Source organism: Pleurodeles waltl, chromosome 5, assembly GCF_031143425.1.
Source record: "Pleurodeles waltl isolate 20211129_DDA chromosome 5, aPleWal1.hap1.20221129, whole genome shotgun sequence".
NCBI lineage: Eukaryota > Metazoa > Chordata > Amphibia > Caudata > Salamandridae > Pleurodeles > Pleurodeles waltl.
In genome coordinates this window covers 22,060,841-22,076,190 of record NC_090444.1, presented here as the reverse complement: position 1 = coordinate 22,076,190, position 15,350 = coordinate 22,060,841, and the positions used below count along the sequence as shown (strand labels likewise).

At 48.4% G+C, this 15,350-nt stretch overlaps 1 protein-coding gene across 5 annotated transcripts in view; it reads right to left on the bottom strand.

Annotated features, from left to right (window-relative positions):
* Nucleotides 1-15,350, bottom strand: part of B4GALNT2 (beta-1,4-N-acetyl-galactosaminyltransferase 2 (SID blood group)) — a 302,788-nt gene that overhangs the window by 80,523 nt on the left and 206,915 nt on the right. For all 5 annotated transcript variants that reach the window (XM_069233513.1, XM_069233511.1, XM_069233512.1 and 2 more), the window contains exon 6: nucleotides 8,946-9,126. In XM_069233513.1, coding sequence (XP_069089614.1) covers nucleotides 8,946-9,126 — 181 coding nt within the window. The remainder of the gene's footprint in view (nucleotides 1-8,945; nucleotides 9,127-15,350) is intronic.

Genomic DNA, 15,350 nt, shown 5'->3' with positions numbered 1-15,350 from the left:
CCCCTTAGCCCCTGCTCTGGCGCGAAACTGGACAAAGGAAAGGGGAGTGACCACTCCCCTGACCTGCACCTCCCCTGGGAGGTGTCCAGAGCTCCTCCAGTGTGCTCCAGACCTCTGCCATCTTGGAAACAGAGGTGCTGCTGGCACACTGGACTGCTCTGAGTGGCCAGTGCCACCAGGTGACGTCAGAGACTCCTGCTGATAGGCTCCTTCAGGTGTTAGTAGCCTTTCCTCTCTCCTAGGTAGCCAAACCCTCTTTTCTGGCTATTTAGGGTCTCTGTCTCTGGGGAAACTGGAGATAACGAATGCATGAGCTCAGCCGAGTTCCTCTGCATCTCCCTCTTCACCTTCTGATAAGGAATCGACCGCTGACCGCGCTGGAAGCCTGCAAACCTGCAACATAGTAGCAAAGACGACTACTGCAACTCTGTAACGCTGATCCTGCCGCCTTCTCGACTGTTTTCCTGCTTGTGCATGCTGTGGGGGTAGTCTGCCTCCTCTCTGCACCAGAAGCTCCGAAGAAATCTCCCGTGGGTCGACGGAATCTTCCCCCTGCAACCGCAGGCACCAAAAAGCTGCATTTCCGGTCCCTTGGGTCTCCTCTCAGCACGACGAGCGAGGTCCCTTGAATCCAGCGAGACCGTCCAAGTGACCCCCACAGTCCAGTGACTCTTCAGCCCAAGTTTGGTGGAGGTAAGTCCTTGCCTCACCTCGCTGGGCTGCATTGCTGGGAACTGCGACTTTGCAAGCTTCTCCGGCCCCTGTGCACTTCCGGCGGAAATCCTTCGTGCACAGCCAAGCCTGGGTCCACGGCACTCTAACCTGCATTGCACGACTTTCTAAGTTGGTCTCCGGCGACGTGGGACTCCTTTGTGCAACTTCGGCGAGCACCATTTCACGCATCCTCGTAGTGCCTGTTTCTGGCACTTCTCCGGGTGCTACCTGCTTCAGTGAGGGCTCTTTGTCTTGCTCGACGTCCCCTCTCTCTGCAGGTCCAATTTGCGACCTTCTGGTCCCTCCTGGGCCCCAGCAGCGTCCAAAAATGCCAAACGCACGATTTGCGTGTAGCAAGGCTTGTTGGCGTCCATCCGGCGGTAAAACACTTCTGCACGACTCTCCAAGGCGTGGGGGATCCATCCTCCAAAGGGGAAGTCTCTAGCCCTTGTCGTTCCTGCTGTATTCACAGTTCTTCAGCCTAGTAAGAGCTTCTTTGCACCAACTGCTGGCATTTCTTGGGCATCTGCCCACCTCCGAGCTGCTTGTGACTTTTGGACTTGGTCCCCTTGTTCCACAGGTACCCTCAGTCAGGAATCCATCGTTGTTGCATTGCTGATTTGTGTTTTCCTTGCATTTTCCCTCTAACACGACTATTTTGTCCTTAGGGGAACTTTGGTGCACTTTGCACTCACTTTTCAGGGTCTTGGGGAGGGTTATTTTGCTAACTCTCACTATTTTCTAATAGTCCCAGCGACCCTCTACAAGGTCACATAGGTTTGGGGTCCATTCGTGGTTCGCATTTCACTTCTGGAGTATATGGTTTGTGTTGCCCCTATCCCTATGTTTCCCCATTGCATCCTATTGTAACTATACATTGTTTGCACTGTTTTCTAAGACTATACTGCATATTTTTGCTATTGTGTATATATATCTTGTGTATATTTCCTATCCTCTCACTGAGGGTACACTCTAAGATACTTTGGCATATTGTCATAAAAATAAAGTACCTTTATTTTTAGTATAACTGTGTATTGTGTTTTCTTATGATATTGTGCATATGACACTAAGTGGTACTGTAGTAGCTTCACACGTCTCCTAGTTCAGCCTAAGCTGCTCTGCTAAGCTACCATTATCTATCAGCCTAAGCTGCTAGACACCCTATACACTAATAAGGGATAACTGGGCCTGGTGCAAGGTGCAAGTACCCCTTGGTACTCACTACAAGCCAGTCCAGCCTCCTACACCGGTCATGCAGCTTTTTGGTGCCTGCGGTAGCAGGGGGAAGATTCCGTCGACCCACGGGAGATTTCTTCGGAGCTTCTAGTGCAGAGAGGAGGCAGACTACCCCCACAGCATGCACCACCAGGAAAACAGTCGAGAAGGCGGCAGGATCAGCGTTATAGAGTTGCAGTAGTCGTCTTTGCAACTATGTTGCAGTTTTGCAGGCTTCCAGCGCGGTCAGCAGTCGATTCCTTGGCAGAAGGTGAAGAGAGAGATGCAGAGGAACTCTGATGAGCTCTTGCATTCGTTATCTAAAGTTTCCCCAGAAACCCTAAATAGCCAGAAAAGAGGGTTTGGCTACCTAGGAGAGAGGATAGGCTAGCAACACCTGGAGGAGCCTATCAGAAGGAGTCTCTGACGTCACCTGGTGGCACTGGCCACTCAGAGCAGTCCAGTGTGCCAGCAGCACCTCTGTTTCCAAGATGGCAGAGGTCTGGAGCACACTGGAGGAGCTCTGGACACCTCCCAGGGGAGGTGCAGGTCAGGGGAGTGGTCACTCCCCTTTCCTTTGTCCAGTTTCGCGCCAGGGCAGCGGCTAAGGGGTCCCTGAACCGGTGTAGACTGGCTTATGCAGAATTGGGCACATCTGTGCCCAAGAAAGCATTTCCAGAGGCTGGGGGAGGCTACTCCTCCCCTGCCTTCACACCATTTTCCAAAGGGAGAAGGTGTAACACCCTCTCTCTGAGGAAGTCCTTTGTTCTGCCATCCTGGGACAAGCCTGGCTTGACCCCAGGGGGGCAGAAACCTGTCTGAGGGGTTGGCAGCAGCAGCAGCTGCAGTGAAACCCCAGGAAAGGCAGTTTGGCAGTACCTGGGTCTGTGCTACAGACCCCTGGGATCATGGAATTGTACCAACAATGCCAGGATGGCATAGAGGGGGCAATTCCATGATCTTAGACATGTTACATCGCCATATTCGGAGTTACCATTGTGAAGCTACATATAGGTTGTGACCTATGTGTAGTGCACGCGTGTAATGGTGTCCCCGCACTCACAAAGTCCGGGGAATTGGCCCTGAACAATGTGGGGGCACCTTGGCTAGTGCCAGGGTGCCCTCACACTAAGTAACTTTGCACCTAACCTTTACCAGGTAAAGGTTAGACATATAGGTGACTTATAAGTTACTTAAGTGCAGTGTAAAATGGCTGTGAAATAACGTGGAAGTTATTTCACTCAGGCTGCAGTGGCAGGCCTGTGTAAGAATTGTCAGAGCTCCCTATGGGTGGCAAAAGAAATGCTGCAGCCCATAGGGATCTCCTGGAACCCCAATACCCTGGGTACCTCAGTACCATATACTAGGGAATTATAAGGGTGTTCCAGTAAGCCAATGTAAATTGGTAAAATTGGTCACTAGCCTGTTAGTGACAATTTGAAAGAAATGAGAGAGCATAACCACTGAGGTTCTGGTTAGCAGATCCTCAGTGAGACAGTTAGGCATCACACAGGGAACACATACATATAGGCCACAAACTTATGAGCACTAGGGTCCTGACTGGCAGGGTCCCAGTGACACATAACAAACATACTGAAAACATAGGGTTTTCACTATGAGCACTGGGTCCTGGCTAGCAGGATCCCAGTGAGACAGTGAAAACACCCTGACATACACTCACAAACAGGCCAAAAGTGGGGGTAACAAGGCTAGAAAGAGGCTACTTTCTCACATCAGCATACTCCATGTCAGTATGGAGACTGTAGTTCAGTTCTTTTTCACCTTAGTGAACTTTCTGACCAAGAACTGTAGTCCAGCTTGTTCAACTGAGGTGTCCAGAACTATAAACCCCAGAATGCATCGCTGGTGTCAGTGGCATAGACTAACAGTTGTTCAGTATGTTGGTGCATGTTACACAGAATGACAAATGTGAAGTAATGCTCACCATTAGCTGTCTGTGTGAACATCATGCAATGTGCTGGTGCATGTTACACTCAATGACAGATGTGCAGTAGTACTCACTAGTATCATCTGTGTGAATATGAAGCATTGTATTGATGCAAGTTACACAGCATGGTAGACACTCAGTACTACTCATCAGTACCATCTTTGTGAATAAGATGCACTGTGCTGGTGCATGAAACAGCATGATGTTTGTTATACAGAGGGCAATAATCCTCAGTATCATTTCTGTGAACACGATGCAGCATACTGGTGCACGTTGCATAGCGTGGATGGCATGCACTGATGCTCACTGTTAGAAATTGGGTCTCTAGTTGGCAGAGGTATGCACCCTGTCCATGTAGACCCCGCAATCCTAGTCAGGATAAGTCACAACACAACCTAAATTATCCTGTGCTCACCCTTGGGTAGCTTGGCACAGAGCAGGCAGGCTTAACTTAGAAGGAAATTGTTAGAGGAAGCATGTTTTTGCATGGTTAGCCCCCACATTTTGCCTGATGTTCATGTGCTCTAGAAGTTGGTAGTGGCCAGGGCCCCTGCTATCCAGGTTCCCTGGGCCTTTCCCTAAATCTTTTGTGATGCTTGGAACAATTGGATACACTCTTACATATCACTGTAAGGTGCTAGTAAATGGGTACCCCAGTACCCAGGGTATGGGATATTAAGGGTAGGCCCCTGAGGAGAGCAGCACTGATTGTGCAACCCTCTAGGGCCCTGCACCCAGATGCACCCAGCACTGCCAGTGCAGGCTGAGTGTACTGGGGTAAACCTAAAAAGGTAAACTCGTCTTGGCACACTCCCTGTGTTCCCTGTCCATCCTACACTGCATATGCTATGGGTAAGTCACCCCTCTAGTAGGCCTTACAGTCCAAAGGCTGGGTGCACCATACTATATGTGAGGGCATAGTTGCATGAGCAATATGCCCCCATTGTGTCCTTGCCAAACCTGGGACATAGTGAGTGAACAGAGCAGCCATTTTAAGTACATGTGCTGGACACTTGTCAGACATGTGTTCCCCAGTTACATGATGGCCACTCTGTAACCTGGGTTGTTTGGTATCAAACAACTCAGAATAGATTTAACCCCAAAAGTACCCAGGGGTTACCTTAGAGGTGCCCCCTGCAAAAGCTAACCTAACTGGCATAGCTGCTGACTGGTTCTATCCAGCCTGCCACTTCCAGACGGCCCTTATACAAACCTGAGGGACAGCCATGGCTCTCTGGTTTGTAAAACAATGCCCTTCCTGGGTGGAGGAGCTAACACCCCCCCCCCCCCAGGAATGTGTAACACCCTGGCGGTGGGCTTCAAAAGGCTACTGCGCCTGAAACTCGAGCCACCATGCCTGCTCCAAGCAGCAGATGGCTTCCCCCTTTGCAAACCCCTACTTTTGGCGAGAGCAAAGGCGGGAGCAAAGGCGGGAAACCAGACAAAGGGTAGTAGAAGTGGCCTTACTGAGAATGCACCACCCCTAGGGGCTTGCAGCCGAAGTGGACTCTCCATCTCATTTTCTTCTATATTGGATGGCAGGAAAATATCCAATGAGGTTTAGGGAAGTTATCCTTCCAACAGGAAGTGGTCACTGTAGTGGGTTTAGCCACCCAAGGGTAAGTGTCCGATTGGACACTACCAGGGTCCCCCTAAAACACCCACTAAATTCAGTATTTAGCAGGCTCCCCTAGACCAAGATTTTAGATTCATCTGGAAGAAAAGAAGACAGCACCAAAGAACCAGACAGGACGAGAACAGAGGACCTACTGCACCAGCAGAGGCTCCAAGACACTGCTTGCTGCACTAGAGTCCCAACAATCGCAGCTACAGAGGAACTGACCACTGGACCGACCTCAAAAGACCCCGAGGACCTCCAGGTTTCAAAAATAGCTTGAGATATCCCTCCTAAGTGGAGGTACCGCTCAAGAAACCCAAGGAATCTACAAGGAACCTGCAAACCAGTGAGGGACACTTCACTGACTGGACAATATTTCAGCAACCGGAAGGCATAGCCAGACCCGATGACACACCTATGACATCCCGGACAAGACCTGCAAATGTGCCAAGTTTGGTGGCACAGCACCCTCCCGTGACTGAGTTTTGGGAATACTCCGGGTACTGACCAGTGCACATCGGACATCACCAAAAACAGCTCTCCCAGAGCTGCAACTGGACCAAGAGGAAGCCCCAGTCAAGGGACTTCAATTCACCCCAGACATCCCATCAGAGCACCCCCAAAGTCCTGCAATACCCCAAGACGACGACTTACCTCAGCTCCAAAGGGTCCCCTTACACATAGCATCCAAGACTCCCAAAACTCCCTGCACCTGGCCGCCCTGAGCCTTGCAGTGCAGGAATTGCTGTATGTCCCAGGTCCCCAACCCCTTGAAACTTTAACAGCCCAAGGGTACCCCAGACACCAACTTTAAGTCTGCAAACCAGCTCCTTTTCCAAGTGGCCCCTTCAGGTGGCCCTATGCTTGTGCCAAGAGACTTTCCAACGCTGCTCCCGCTGGAACTGGGAGCTGCCTGAGGCTCTCCGTCTGGCACAAGATACCCACCGACTGCTGCGACCATCCTGCAAAAGAAGAGACTGGTAACCCAAATGTACGATTTTTAATGCATTTTTTAATGTGACTGCCTATTGAGCCCTATGGTGCGTAATTACGCACAGAAAGACTAACTTTATTAAAACATCAAAAAGTCATATCTCAAGAAGTATTTAACATATCTTAAAGCTATTGGTCTTAAAATGTATATAAAAGTCTGAAGTATTTTTATAAATTCTGGTCTTGAGTCATTCATTGAATATGTGAGGTGCATGATTGGATTTGTTAGAACACCAAATACTCAGCACATCTCCTGGATTAGCCTAACTGCTCGACCGCTACCTTAAAAATAGAAGCATTTTGGTGGTCTCATTTTTACCTCTGGAAACCACTGTGTGGTTGCCTGGACCCCTCTGCACAGTGTGCCCAGTTTGCTCACTACATAGAGGGCCAGCCTCCTACAGCAATGAGTAAAGTATTTGTGCAATAACTCATACAGTAACAGTGACAACACCATACAAAGTACTCCACATCAGTTTAGGAGAACAGATAATATGTATCTGAATAAAAAAATAACAAAATAACAAAAGTCCAGTTTAACAAGTCAAGATATCACTTTTTAAAGGTTTAGATGAGTCTCAATCCTTAAGAATCATAGGTTGTATCCTTTTAACACACAGTACCTGGTATGCGTCAAAAAGAACGACAAAGAGGGCTGCAGAGGAGGAGATGCATAGGAAAATAAACTGATGCGTCTGTCTTTTTGGTGCAACGAAGGTAATGCATTTTTTTTTTCCATGTGGCAAGGTGATGCATCTGTTTCCAGGTGCGCAGCCTTGGTTCCTCACTGCGATGCAGGGATATTTTGATGGCCAGGGACGATGCGTGGAAAATCCAAAACATGTTGTGAAAAGGCAATAGGAGCTGAGTTGATCCAGGAAGTGATGCGTCGATCCAGCAGGTGTTGTGACAAATTTTCTCTGGGTTGCATCTATTTTCCGACGTGTTGGATTTTCTTCTCTTTGGTGAAGTTGTTGATGGCCCTCAGACTTTAGAGCAGAAGGCAAGCTCAGTCCAAGTACTTGGAGAGCACTGGTGAAAGAAGAAGAATTCCTTCCAGCAGAGCCAGGGGCCAGCAGGCAGCAGGGCAACAAGCAGGACAGCAGTCCTTCCAGTAGGGAAGTAGAGGTGAGATCTTTGGACCACATGGCAGTCCTTATGACAGTCCAGTTGTAGGTCCAGAAGTGTCTCATCTTAGGGGGGCCACAGACCCAATATATACCCAAAAGTGCCTTTGATGTAGGAGAAACTTCTAAGAGTGATTTTGAAGTGAACCAGTTCCCCTTTTAGCCCAGTCCTTTCTGCCAGGAGATCTGTGGGTGGTGATCAGTCCTTTGTGTGAGGTCAGGCCACTGGTCTTTGAAGTGTAAGTGAGAGGTCTTCCACCCTTCCAGCTCAGGAAGACCCATAAATATGCAGATGAATGCAGATTCAACTGTGTCCTGTGTTTATGGCTGTCTGGATGGAATGCACAAGGGAAGCTGTCAACCAGCACAGACCAGACATAGATTGGAGACAGGTTGTAAGGCACAGAGAACAGTAAGGGCCGATAAATGCCTACTTTCTAAAAGTGGCATTTCTAAAATAGTAATGTAAAATCCAACTTGATCAGTAAGTAGGATTTCCCACTACCATTCCAACCATACCAAACGTGACAATGTCACTCCTTTCAGAACAGAAATTACCACTTAAAAGTATATAAGGGAATTTCTAATGCTGACCTAGGAGAGGAGCAGGCTTCACACTAGCGAAAAAACGACTTTGGGTGTTTTTCACTACCAGGAGAAATAAACCTTATAAGTACTTGTCCTGCCTTTAATTACACAGAACCCTGCCCTGTGGAATACCTAGGGCCTACCTTATGAGTGACTTACATGTAAATAATAGGGGGTTTAAAGGCTTGGGAAGTAGTTTTAAATGCCAAGTGGAAGTGGAAGTGAAACTGCACACACAGGACTTGCAATGGCAGGCCTGAGGCATGTTTAAAGGGCTACTTATGTGGGTGGCACAATCAGTGCTGCAGGCCCACTAGTGGCATTAAATTTACAGCCACTGGGCACATGTAGTACACTTTACTGGGGACTTACAAGTAAATTAAAAATGCCAATTGGGTATGAGCCAATGTTACCATGTTTAAGGGAGAGAGTCCTAACTCACTTTAGCACTGGTTAGCAGTGGTAAAGTGCCCGAGTCCTAAAGACAACAAAAAAAGCAGTCAGAAAAAGAGGATGAGGAAGGAAAAAAGTTTGGGGTGACCCTTTAGAGACGGCCATTTTCCAACACTTACCAGTATCGTCTCTGTGAACATAAAGCCCTACATTGGTACACATTACACAGGATGGTATTTGTTACACAGAATGGCAGGCGTGCAGTAATACTCACTGGAGTTGTCTGTGTGAACACAGTGCACCACATTGGTGCACATTCACAGCGCGGCAGACATGCTGTAACACTCACCAGTATCCACGGCATCAATATGATACACAGTGCTGGTGTAGGTGGTGTGCTGAAGGATGAAGTTCACCAGCTTCTGGTGTGGGGAAGAAATGGTCATTTCCTTTTCACCCCTTCCATGTACCACGTCATCTGAGACGTCCGCTAGAGTATTGAAGGCTCCACGGGAAGCAGTCAAGGTCACCTGAAGGAGAAGGTTTCAATGTTATGTATACTTGGAATATTTCAAAATATCACCTCTCCTCCACACTCACATCACAGTGCATGTACAGTATTTTTTTTTTTTTTTTTTTTACACAAGTAGGACATGTATATTTATTTCACACACAAAACAAAATGTTAAAGTAATTGTAGGAATCTGGCTCTGCATATGCTATATCAAAGTGAGGTATAGTGTGCACAGAATCCAGGGGTTCCCCAGAGTCTTAACAGAGGCTAAAGTAGGTAATACTTCTCTTTTGCGGTAGTGTGGTCGAGCAGTTAGGCTTATCAGAGGGTGTTCCAAAGCATTTGTTGTACACACACAAACAATGGAAGAAGAAGCACACACTCAATGACAACTCCAGACCAATGTTTTTTATATAGCAAAAATATCTTGTGTTAATTTATTTTTAGAACTACAAGATTCAAGTTGCAGGTAAGTACTTCAATAGTTTCGTATTTCACATATATCAATAGCACTTTGTTTGAAATCAATAAGTTATAGTTTCTGAAATATTGGCAAATATTTGTTTTAAAAGTTGACAGTGCAATTTTCAGAAACAGTTCCTGGGGGGAAGAAAAGTTAGATCGATTTGCAAGTAAGTACAACACTTACAGTTCCAGTCTCAGGAAGTTAGGAAGTCCACAGGTGGGGGTTCAAGTTAACACCAAAAACTCACCACCAGCAACACGGGCCGGACGTGTGTAGAGGTCAAAGTGTAGGCAAAATTAACATGGGCTCCTAAGGAAACTGGCGGCACTCGGTTTCAGATCTACAGGCAGGTAGGTACCCACGTCTTCAGAGGGCAGACCTGGGTGTTTTGAGGAGCCCTGGGGGGGGGGGGGGGGGGCACAAGTAGGCACCAATCATACATCCTCAGCGGTGCTGGGGCAGCCGGGTACAGGGTGCAAACAAGGTGTCAGTCTCCAATTGTTCTCTATGAGGGAACCCCAGGGGTCACTCAGAGGCTGCAGGTGAAGTCCAGGAGGTCGTCTAGGGCAAACCAGAAGCTGGGCAGGGAGGAGGGCCATCTGCTGAACATCGCTGCACCAGAGATTGGGTTCTCCAAGGCCTGAGGGATGCGGGTGATGTGTGTCTTTAGGCATTGGAAACCTTTGTCCAGAGCTTTTGAGGTGTGGGGGGGAGGGGGAGGTCCTCCGGATTCCCTCTGCAGGTGTCATTGTGGAGGAGTGGAGAGGTCACCCCAGGGTGAGCACTTGCTCAGAATCACCTGGGGATCCTCTCCAGCTGGTTGGGCCACCTGGACACAGGCCATGGGTGTTGGGTGCAGAGTGGTCAGGACTCACACATTCGGAGTGAGGCTGGAGTCCTTGGTTGTGGTTTCTTCTTGGATAGGGCCGCTGTTCACTGGAGTTCTTGATCCTTTTGGGTGCAGGGCAGTCCTCTGGAGTTTGGCAGAGGTCACTGGTCTCGATGGATGCGTCGCTGTTCTTGTGCAGGTTCTTTGAAGCAAGAGACAGGCCGGTAGCCCTGGGGCCAAGTCAGTTGTTGTCTTCCTTCTTGGCTGCTGGGGTTTCAGCTATGCAGTCCTTTTTCTTCTTGTCAAGTTGCCAGGAATCTGGTGAGCTGGATTCAGGGAGGCCCTTAAATCTTACATTTCGGGGCGTTTCAAGGGTCAGAGGGCAGTAGCCAATGGCTACTGCCCCTGAGGGTGGCTACACCCACCTTGTGCCCACTCCCTCTGGGGAGAGGGACACAACCCTAATCCTATTGGTCCCGGTCCCCCAAACCAAGATGGAGGATTCTGTAGGGAGGGGGTCACCTCAGCTCTGGACATCTTAGGAGTGGTTCTGGCTGGGGTGGTCACTCCTCCCTGTTTTTCCTAATTTTCCAGCCGGACTTGCCACCAAAAGTGGGACTTTGTCTGGGGGGCAGCAACTCCACTAGCTGGAGTGCCCTGGGGAACTGTAATCCACGGCTTGAGCCTTTGAGGCTCACCGCTAGGTGTTACAGTTCCCGAAGGGGGGAGGTGTGAAGCACTTCCATCCAGGACAGGCTACGTTTCTGAACACCAAGAGCACAAAGGCTCTCACCCCATAGGGTCAGAAACTTGTCTGAAAGTGGCAGGCTAGCACAGACTGGTCAGTCACGCACTAGCAGTTTGGCTAACATACAGGGGGCATCCCAGAGATGCCCTCTGGGTGCATTTTTCAATAAATCCCACACTGGCATCAGTTGGGGTTTATTGTGCTGAGAAGTTTGATACCAAAGTATTCATTGAAGCTATTATGGAACTGTGGTGTTAGTAATGTCAAGCACCCGGGCCATATACTAAATATGGCTACACTGCACTTACAATGTCTAAGAATGGACTTAGACACTGTAGGGGCATATTGCTCCTGCAGCTATGCCCTCACCTGTGGTATAGTGCACCCTGCCTTAGGGCTGTAAGGCCTGCTAGAGGGATGTCTTACTTATGCCACACGCAGTGGTTTGTGGGCATGGCACACTGAGAGGGGTGCCATGTCGACTTTACCTTTTTCTCCCCACCAGCACACCCAAGTTGCAAAGGCAGTGGGTATGTGCTTGGTGAGGGGTCCCCTAGGGTGGCATAATAAACGCTGCTGCCCTGGCCACAGGGCCCTTAAGGAACTTAACTGTGTGCCAGGGCTGTGCCAATTGTGGAAACAAAGGTACAGATTTTGGGAAAGCACACTAGTGCTGGGGCTGGTTAGCAGGATCCCAGCACACTTTAAATCAAAGTTCATATCAACACTAGGCAAAAAGTGTGGGGGGTGACCATGCCAACAGTGGCACTTTCCTACAGTAATGTTATAGTAAAATGTTGGAATTAGTTAAACAAAGAAAAACACTGATATTAGCAAGTTATAGTTCAGCAAGCTAACTGTAACTTGCACTCCCACCATGCACTGCTTGTGACCTCAAATATTACTCCATTCATGACATGTTCAATGATATCACTGATTACATCATCCAAAGAGTGTGAGAGTTTGCTATACATATATCACACTGAAAGGTATTTAGTAAGTGAATGCGTTACTTACTAAAAATCAGTCTCCTTTATTGCTCCAATGAAATAGTCATGGGTTCAAGACAATGAGTATTTTGGGTGCATGCTGTGTTGTGGCAATCCCTTAAAAATGACCCTGAACTGGAGAGTTGGAGGGCTGAGATACCAACATGGCGCCTTCCAGTGGAGACTCTCAGGGAAAGTCAGTTCAACTCGGGGAGAGGTCTTCACTTTGACCAATACAAAACGTACACCATCTGATAACATGATTGAATGGGACACCTTCAAGACAGTCATAAGGGGCCACTGTATTACGACAAACTTTGGGGTTAAGCACATGTTAATCTCAGACCTCCAATTGAAAGAAGACCACACACATAAAAATGCTGGAAAAAAGACACGCACAAGATGATATTATTGCACCACAACTGGCACACCTACACACAGAATATAAAGCAGTACTCCACAAATTAGGGGAATTAAACTACAAAGAGTATGTTGTCGACCCGCATCCCGAAGGGGATAAAGGTGGTAAGATGCCAGCCAGGCTCCTGATCAGGGCCATACACACCCAACAGGATGTGATCGTTATTACCCAATCCAATATCAATGCAACTTTTGAAAGGTAGTAAGGGTGGTCTGTATGAAACCCCCACTGGCGAGTCACCCGCTGCCTGTTTAGCTGCCATCCAGGTGCCCTCCATTAACCCCCCAGAGCACAAAGAGCTGGAGGCCCCTTTGGCACCTGAAGAGATACAGAGGGCAATTAAGCAAATAGCATGAGCCACGGTACCCAGACTAGATGGGCCACCCATTGAGTTTTACTTTGCAAATGGATTGAGGTTATTACGACTGTACAAAGCAGCAAGGGAGCAGTGGCCCCTTCCAGCATTCATGAGCGAGGCATCCTTCAGAAACCTGATAGAGACCTACTGAGTGCCGGCTGCTATAGACCCTCACCCCTCTTAAATATCACCTATAAAGGGTTTTGGAAGGTGCTGGCGAAACACCTTCTACCGGTACAGTGGGCTGTTGTGGCTGAGGATCAAAATGGGTTAATCACAGGTAGGGACACCTTCTTGAACCTACACAGACTACTACAGGTTATGGATTGGGTCAGGCGGAGTGGCCTCGCTTGATACAGAAAAGGCTTCTGACACCCTTGGGTGTCCCTACTTACTGCTGGTTCTCTGCAAGATAGGGAGTAGGTCCAGCATATCTAAAATGGATGTGATGACCATACTCACAAGTGTTCGTGAGAGTTGGACCCGGCAGGACAACCTCCGAGCCCTTCAAAGTTAAACCGCGCACGAGGCAGGGGTGCCCACTGTACCCTATTATATTCTCACTGGCGATGGAACCTCTGGCATTTCTATTATGTTCTAATGCCCCAGACTGCGGTGCTAATGGGAGGTGGTATATCATATTGTTATAAGCTGATGAGGTCCTGATCTATTTATGGGATAATCGTACCGTATTGGGGCCCCTGATAAATGTGCTACAAAGATTTGGAGTAATGCCAGGTTTACAGATAAATTGGGACAAGTCCTCCATATTTCCTCAACAGACTATGAGAGATGCTTGGAAAGTACTGGCATTAGTCATCGAACTGCTGCGGAAACACAACACTATACGTAATATGTAAGAGTGAACATCTAGCACTCCGAGAGGGAACTTGGTTTATGCAGGAGTATCCACACCACAGTCACTCATGTTCTGGACCTCCTTCCCCTGTCTCAGAGGGGCAGGGTGGTCCTCTTGAAAATGTTGGTGCTCCCTCAATTGCTTTTTTAGGGTCGAGTGCGCAAGCGCTCTGGCCTGTCAATCTCTCTGTGGACTTTTAACCATGCGCACTCTTGCTATTCATTCTTTGTTGTGCTTGTCTTAAATGCTTCATTTTTATTGGTGCATTTTGTGAAATGTCCCTCCTTTGTGTGCTAAGTTCCCTCCCAGGCAATTTCACCAAGTGAACATTTTTGTTGGCCATCACACTACGTCACGCTTCCTGCTGATACAGCATGTGATGGCCCCTCCTCCGGTTTTTGGTTTGCGTTACGTCACACTTCCTCCTGTTACAGCATGTGATTGCCCCTCCTCTGGTTTTTGGTTTGCCTTACGTCAAGCTTCCTCCTGTTACAGCATGTGATGACCCTCCTCCAGTTTGTGTTCACGTTTCATCGCAGCCACGATCGTTTCTAGACATTCATGTGGGGCTAATAACTCGCTCATGGCGGCTGTGGTGCTGACTTGGTGGGGTCGAGCGTGCAAGCGCTCTGGCCTCTGTTGTAATCTCTCTGTGTGCTATTGAGCACACCCATGTCACGCCTGTCACTTTCATTGGTTCATTGGGTTGCCTTTTAAAATTGGCTTGATTTCATTTGGGAAAGTCATGCATACGTCATGCCTTTTCCGGTGTTTAGCCCTGTTTGAGTGTACCGGACAACTACTGAAAACATATGAGGCTCCATGTTTTCAGCCTGGTTTCTGGACTTCTTTTTATTTTTATTTCCTAAGCAGTGCAATCTCACTGGGTTTCACACAGCACGATTGCGCTCGTTTAAAAAAAAAAATGTTTTATATTTTTTGTAAATTTCCCCATCCCCATCCACTCCCCCGCCTGAAACGCTAATAGCTCTAACTCGAGAAAACGTGACACCCCTTGCATTGGAAATGCTTCTGTAATTTTACCGGAGGTCATGTAAAGCCCCTCAGTGCCTTCAGGTCGAGTTCACTCTATACCAAACTGCAAAAACACCTTCGGGCCGTATGATGTCACAGGTTCTGCTGTGGATTCATTAGTCTTCCGGGGCACATGGACCCTCTGCGCCCCACACCCCTCCTCAAAACTTTACAGCCTGCATCTTCCTGTCACTTTTGTGAGGTGCTAACAGCCTAATTTCCTTCCTATACCGACCGTTGGCTTAAACCACCCACTGACCTAGCCTTGGAGCATTGTCTGTGCCCTCGAGGGGGCGATGCTGGGAAACCAACTGTGCACGTTCCCTCCAGCAGCAGAGAGGGGCCCCTTTGACACGAATCCTCACCTGCACGTTTTAGGCTTTGTTTTTTTGAGACGAGCCCTGGGGCACATGAACGTCGGTGTCTTTCTGGCGCCCTTTCCCCTCCCGACAGGCCACCTTTCCGGTTCTGAAGCAACCGGGGCCAAGAGCCGCTGTTTTGCCCATTGACCTTTCCATCCCCCAGCGGGATTCTT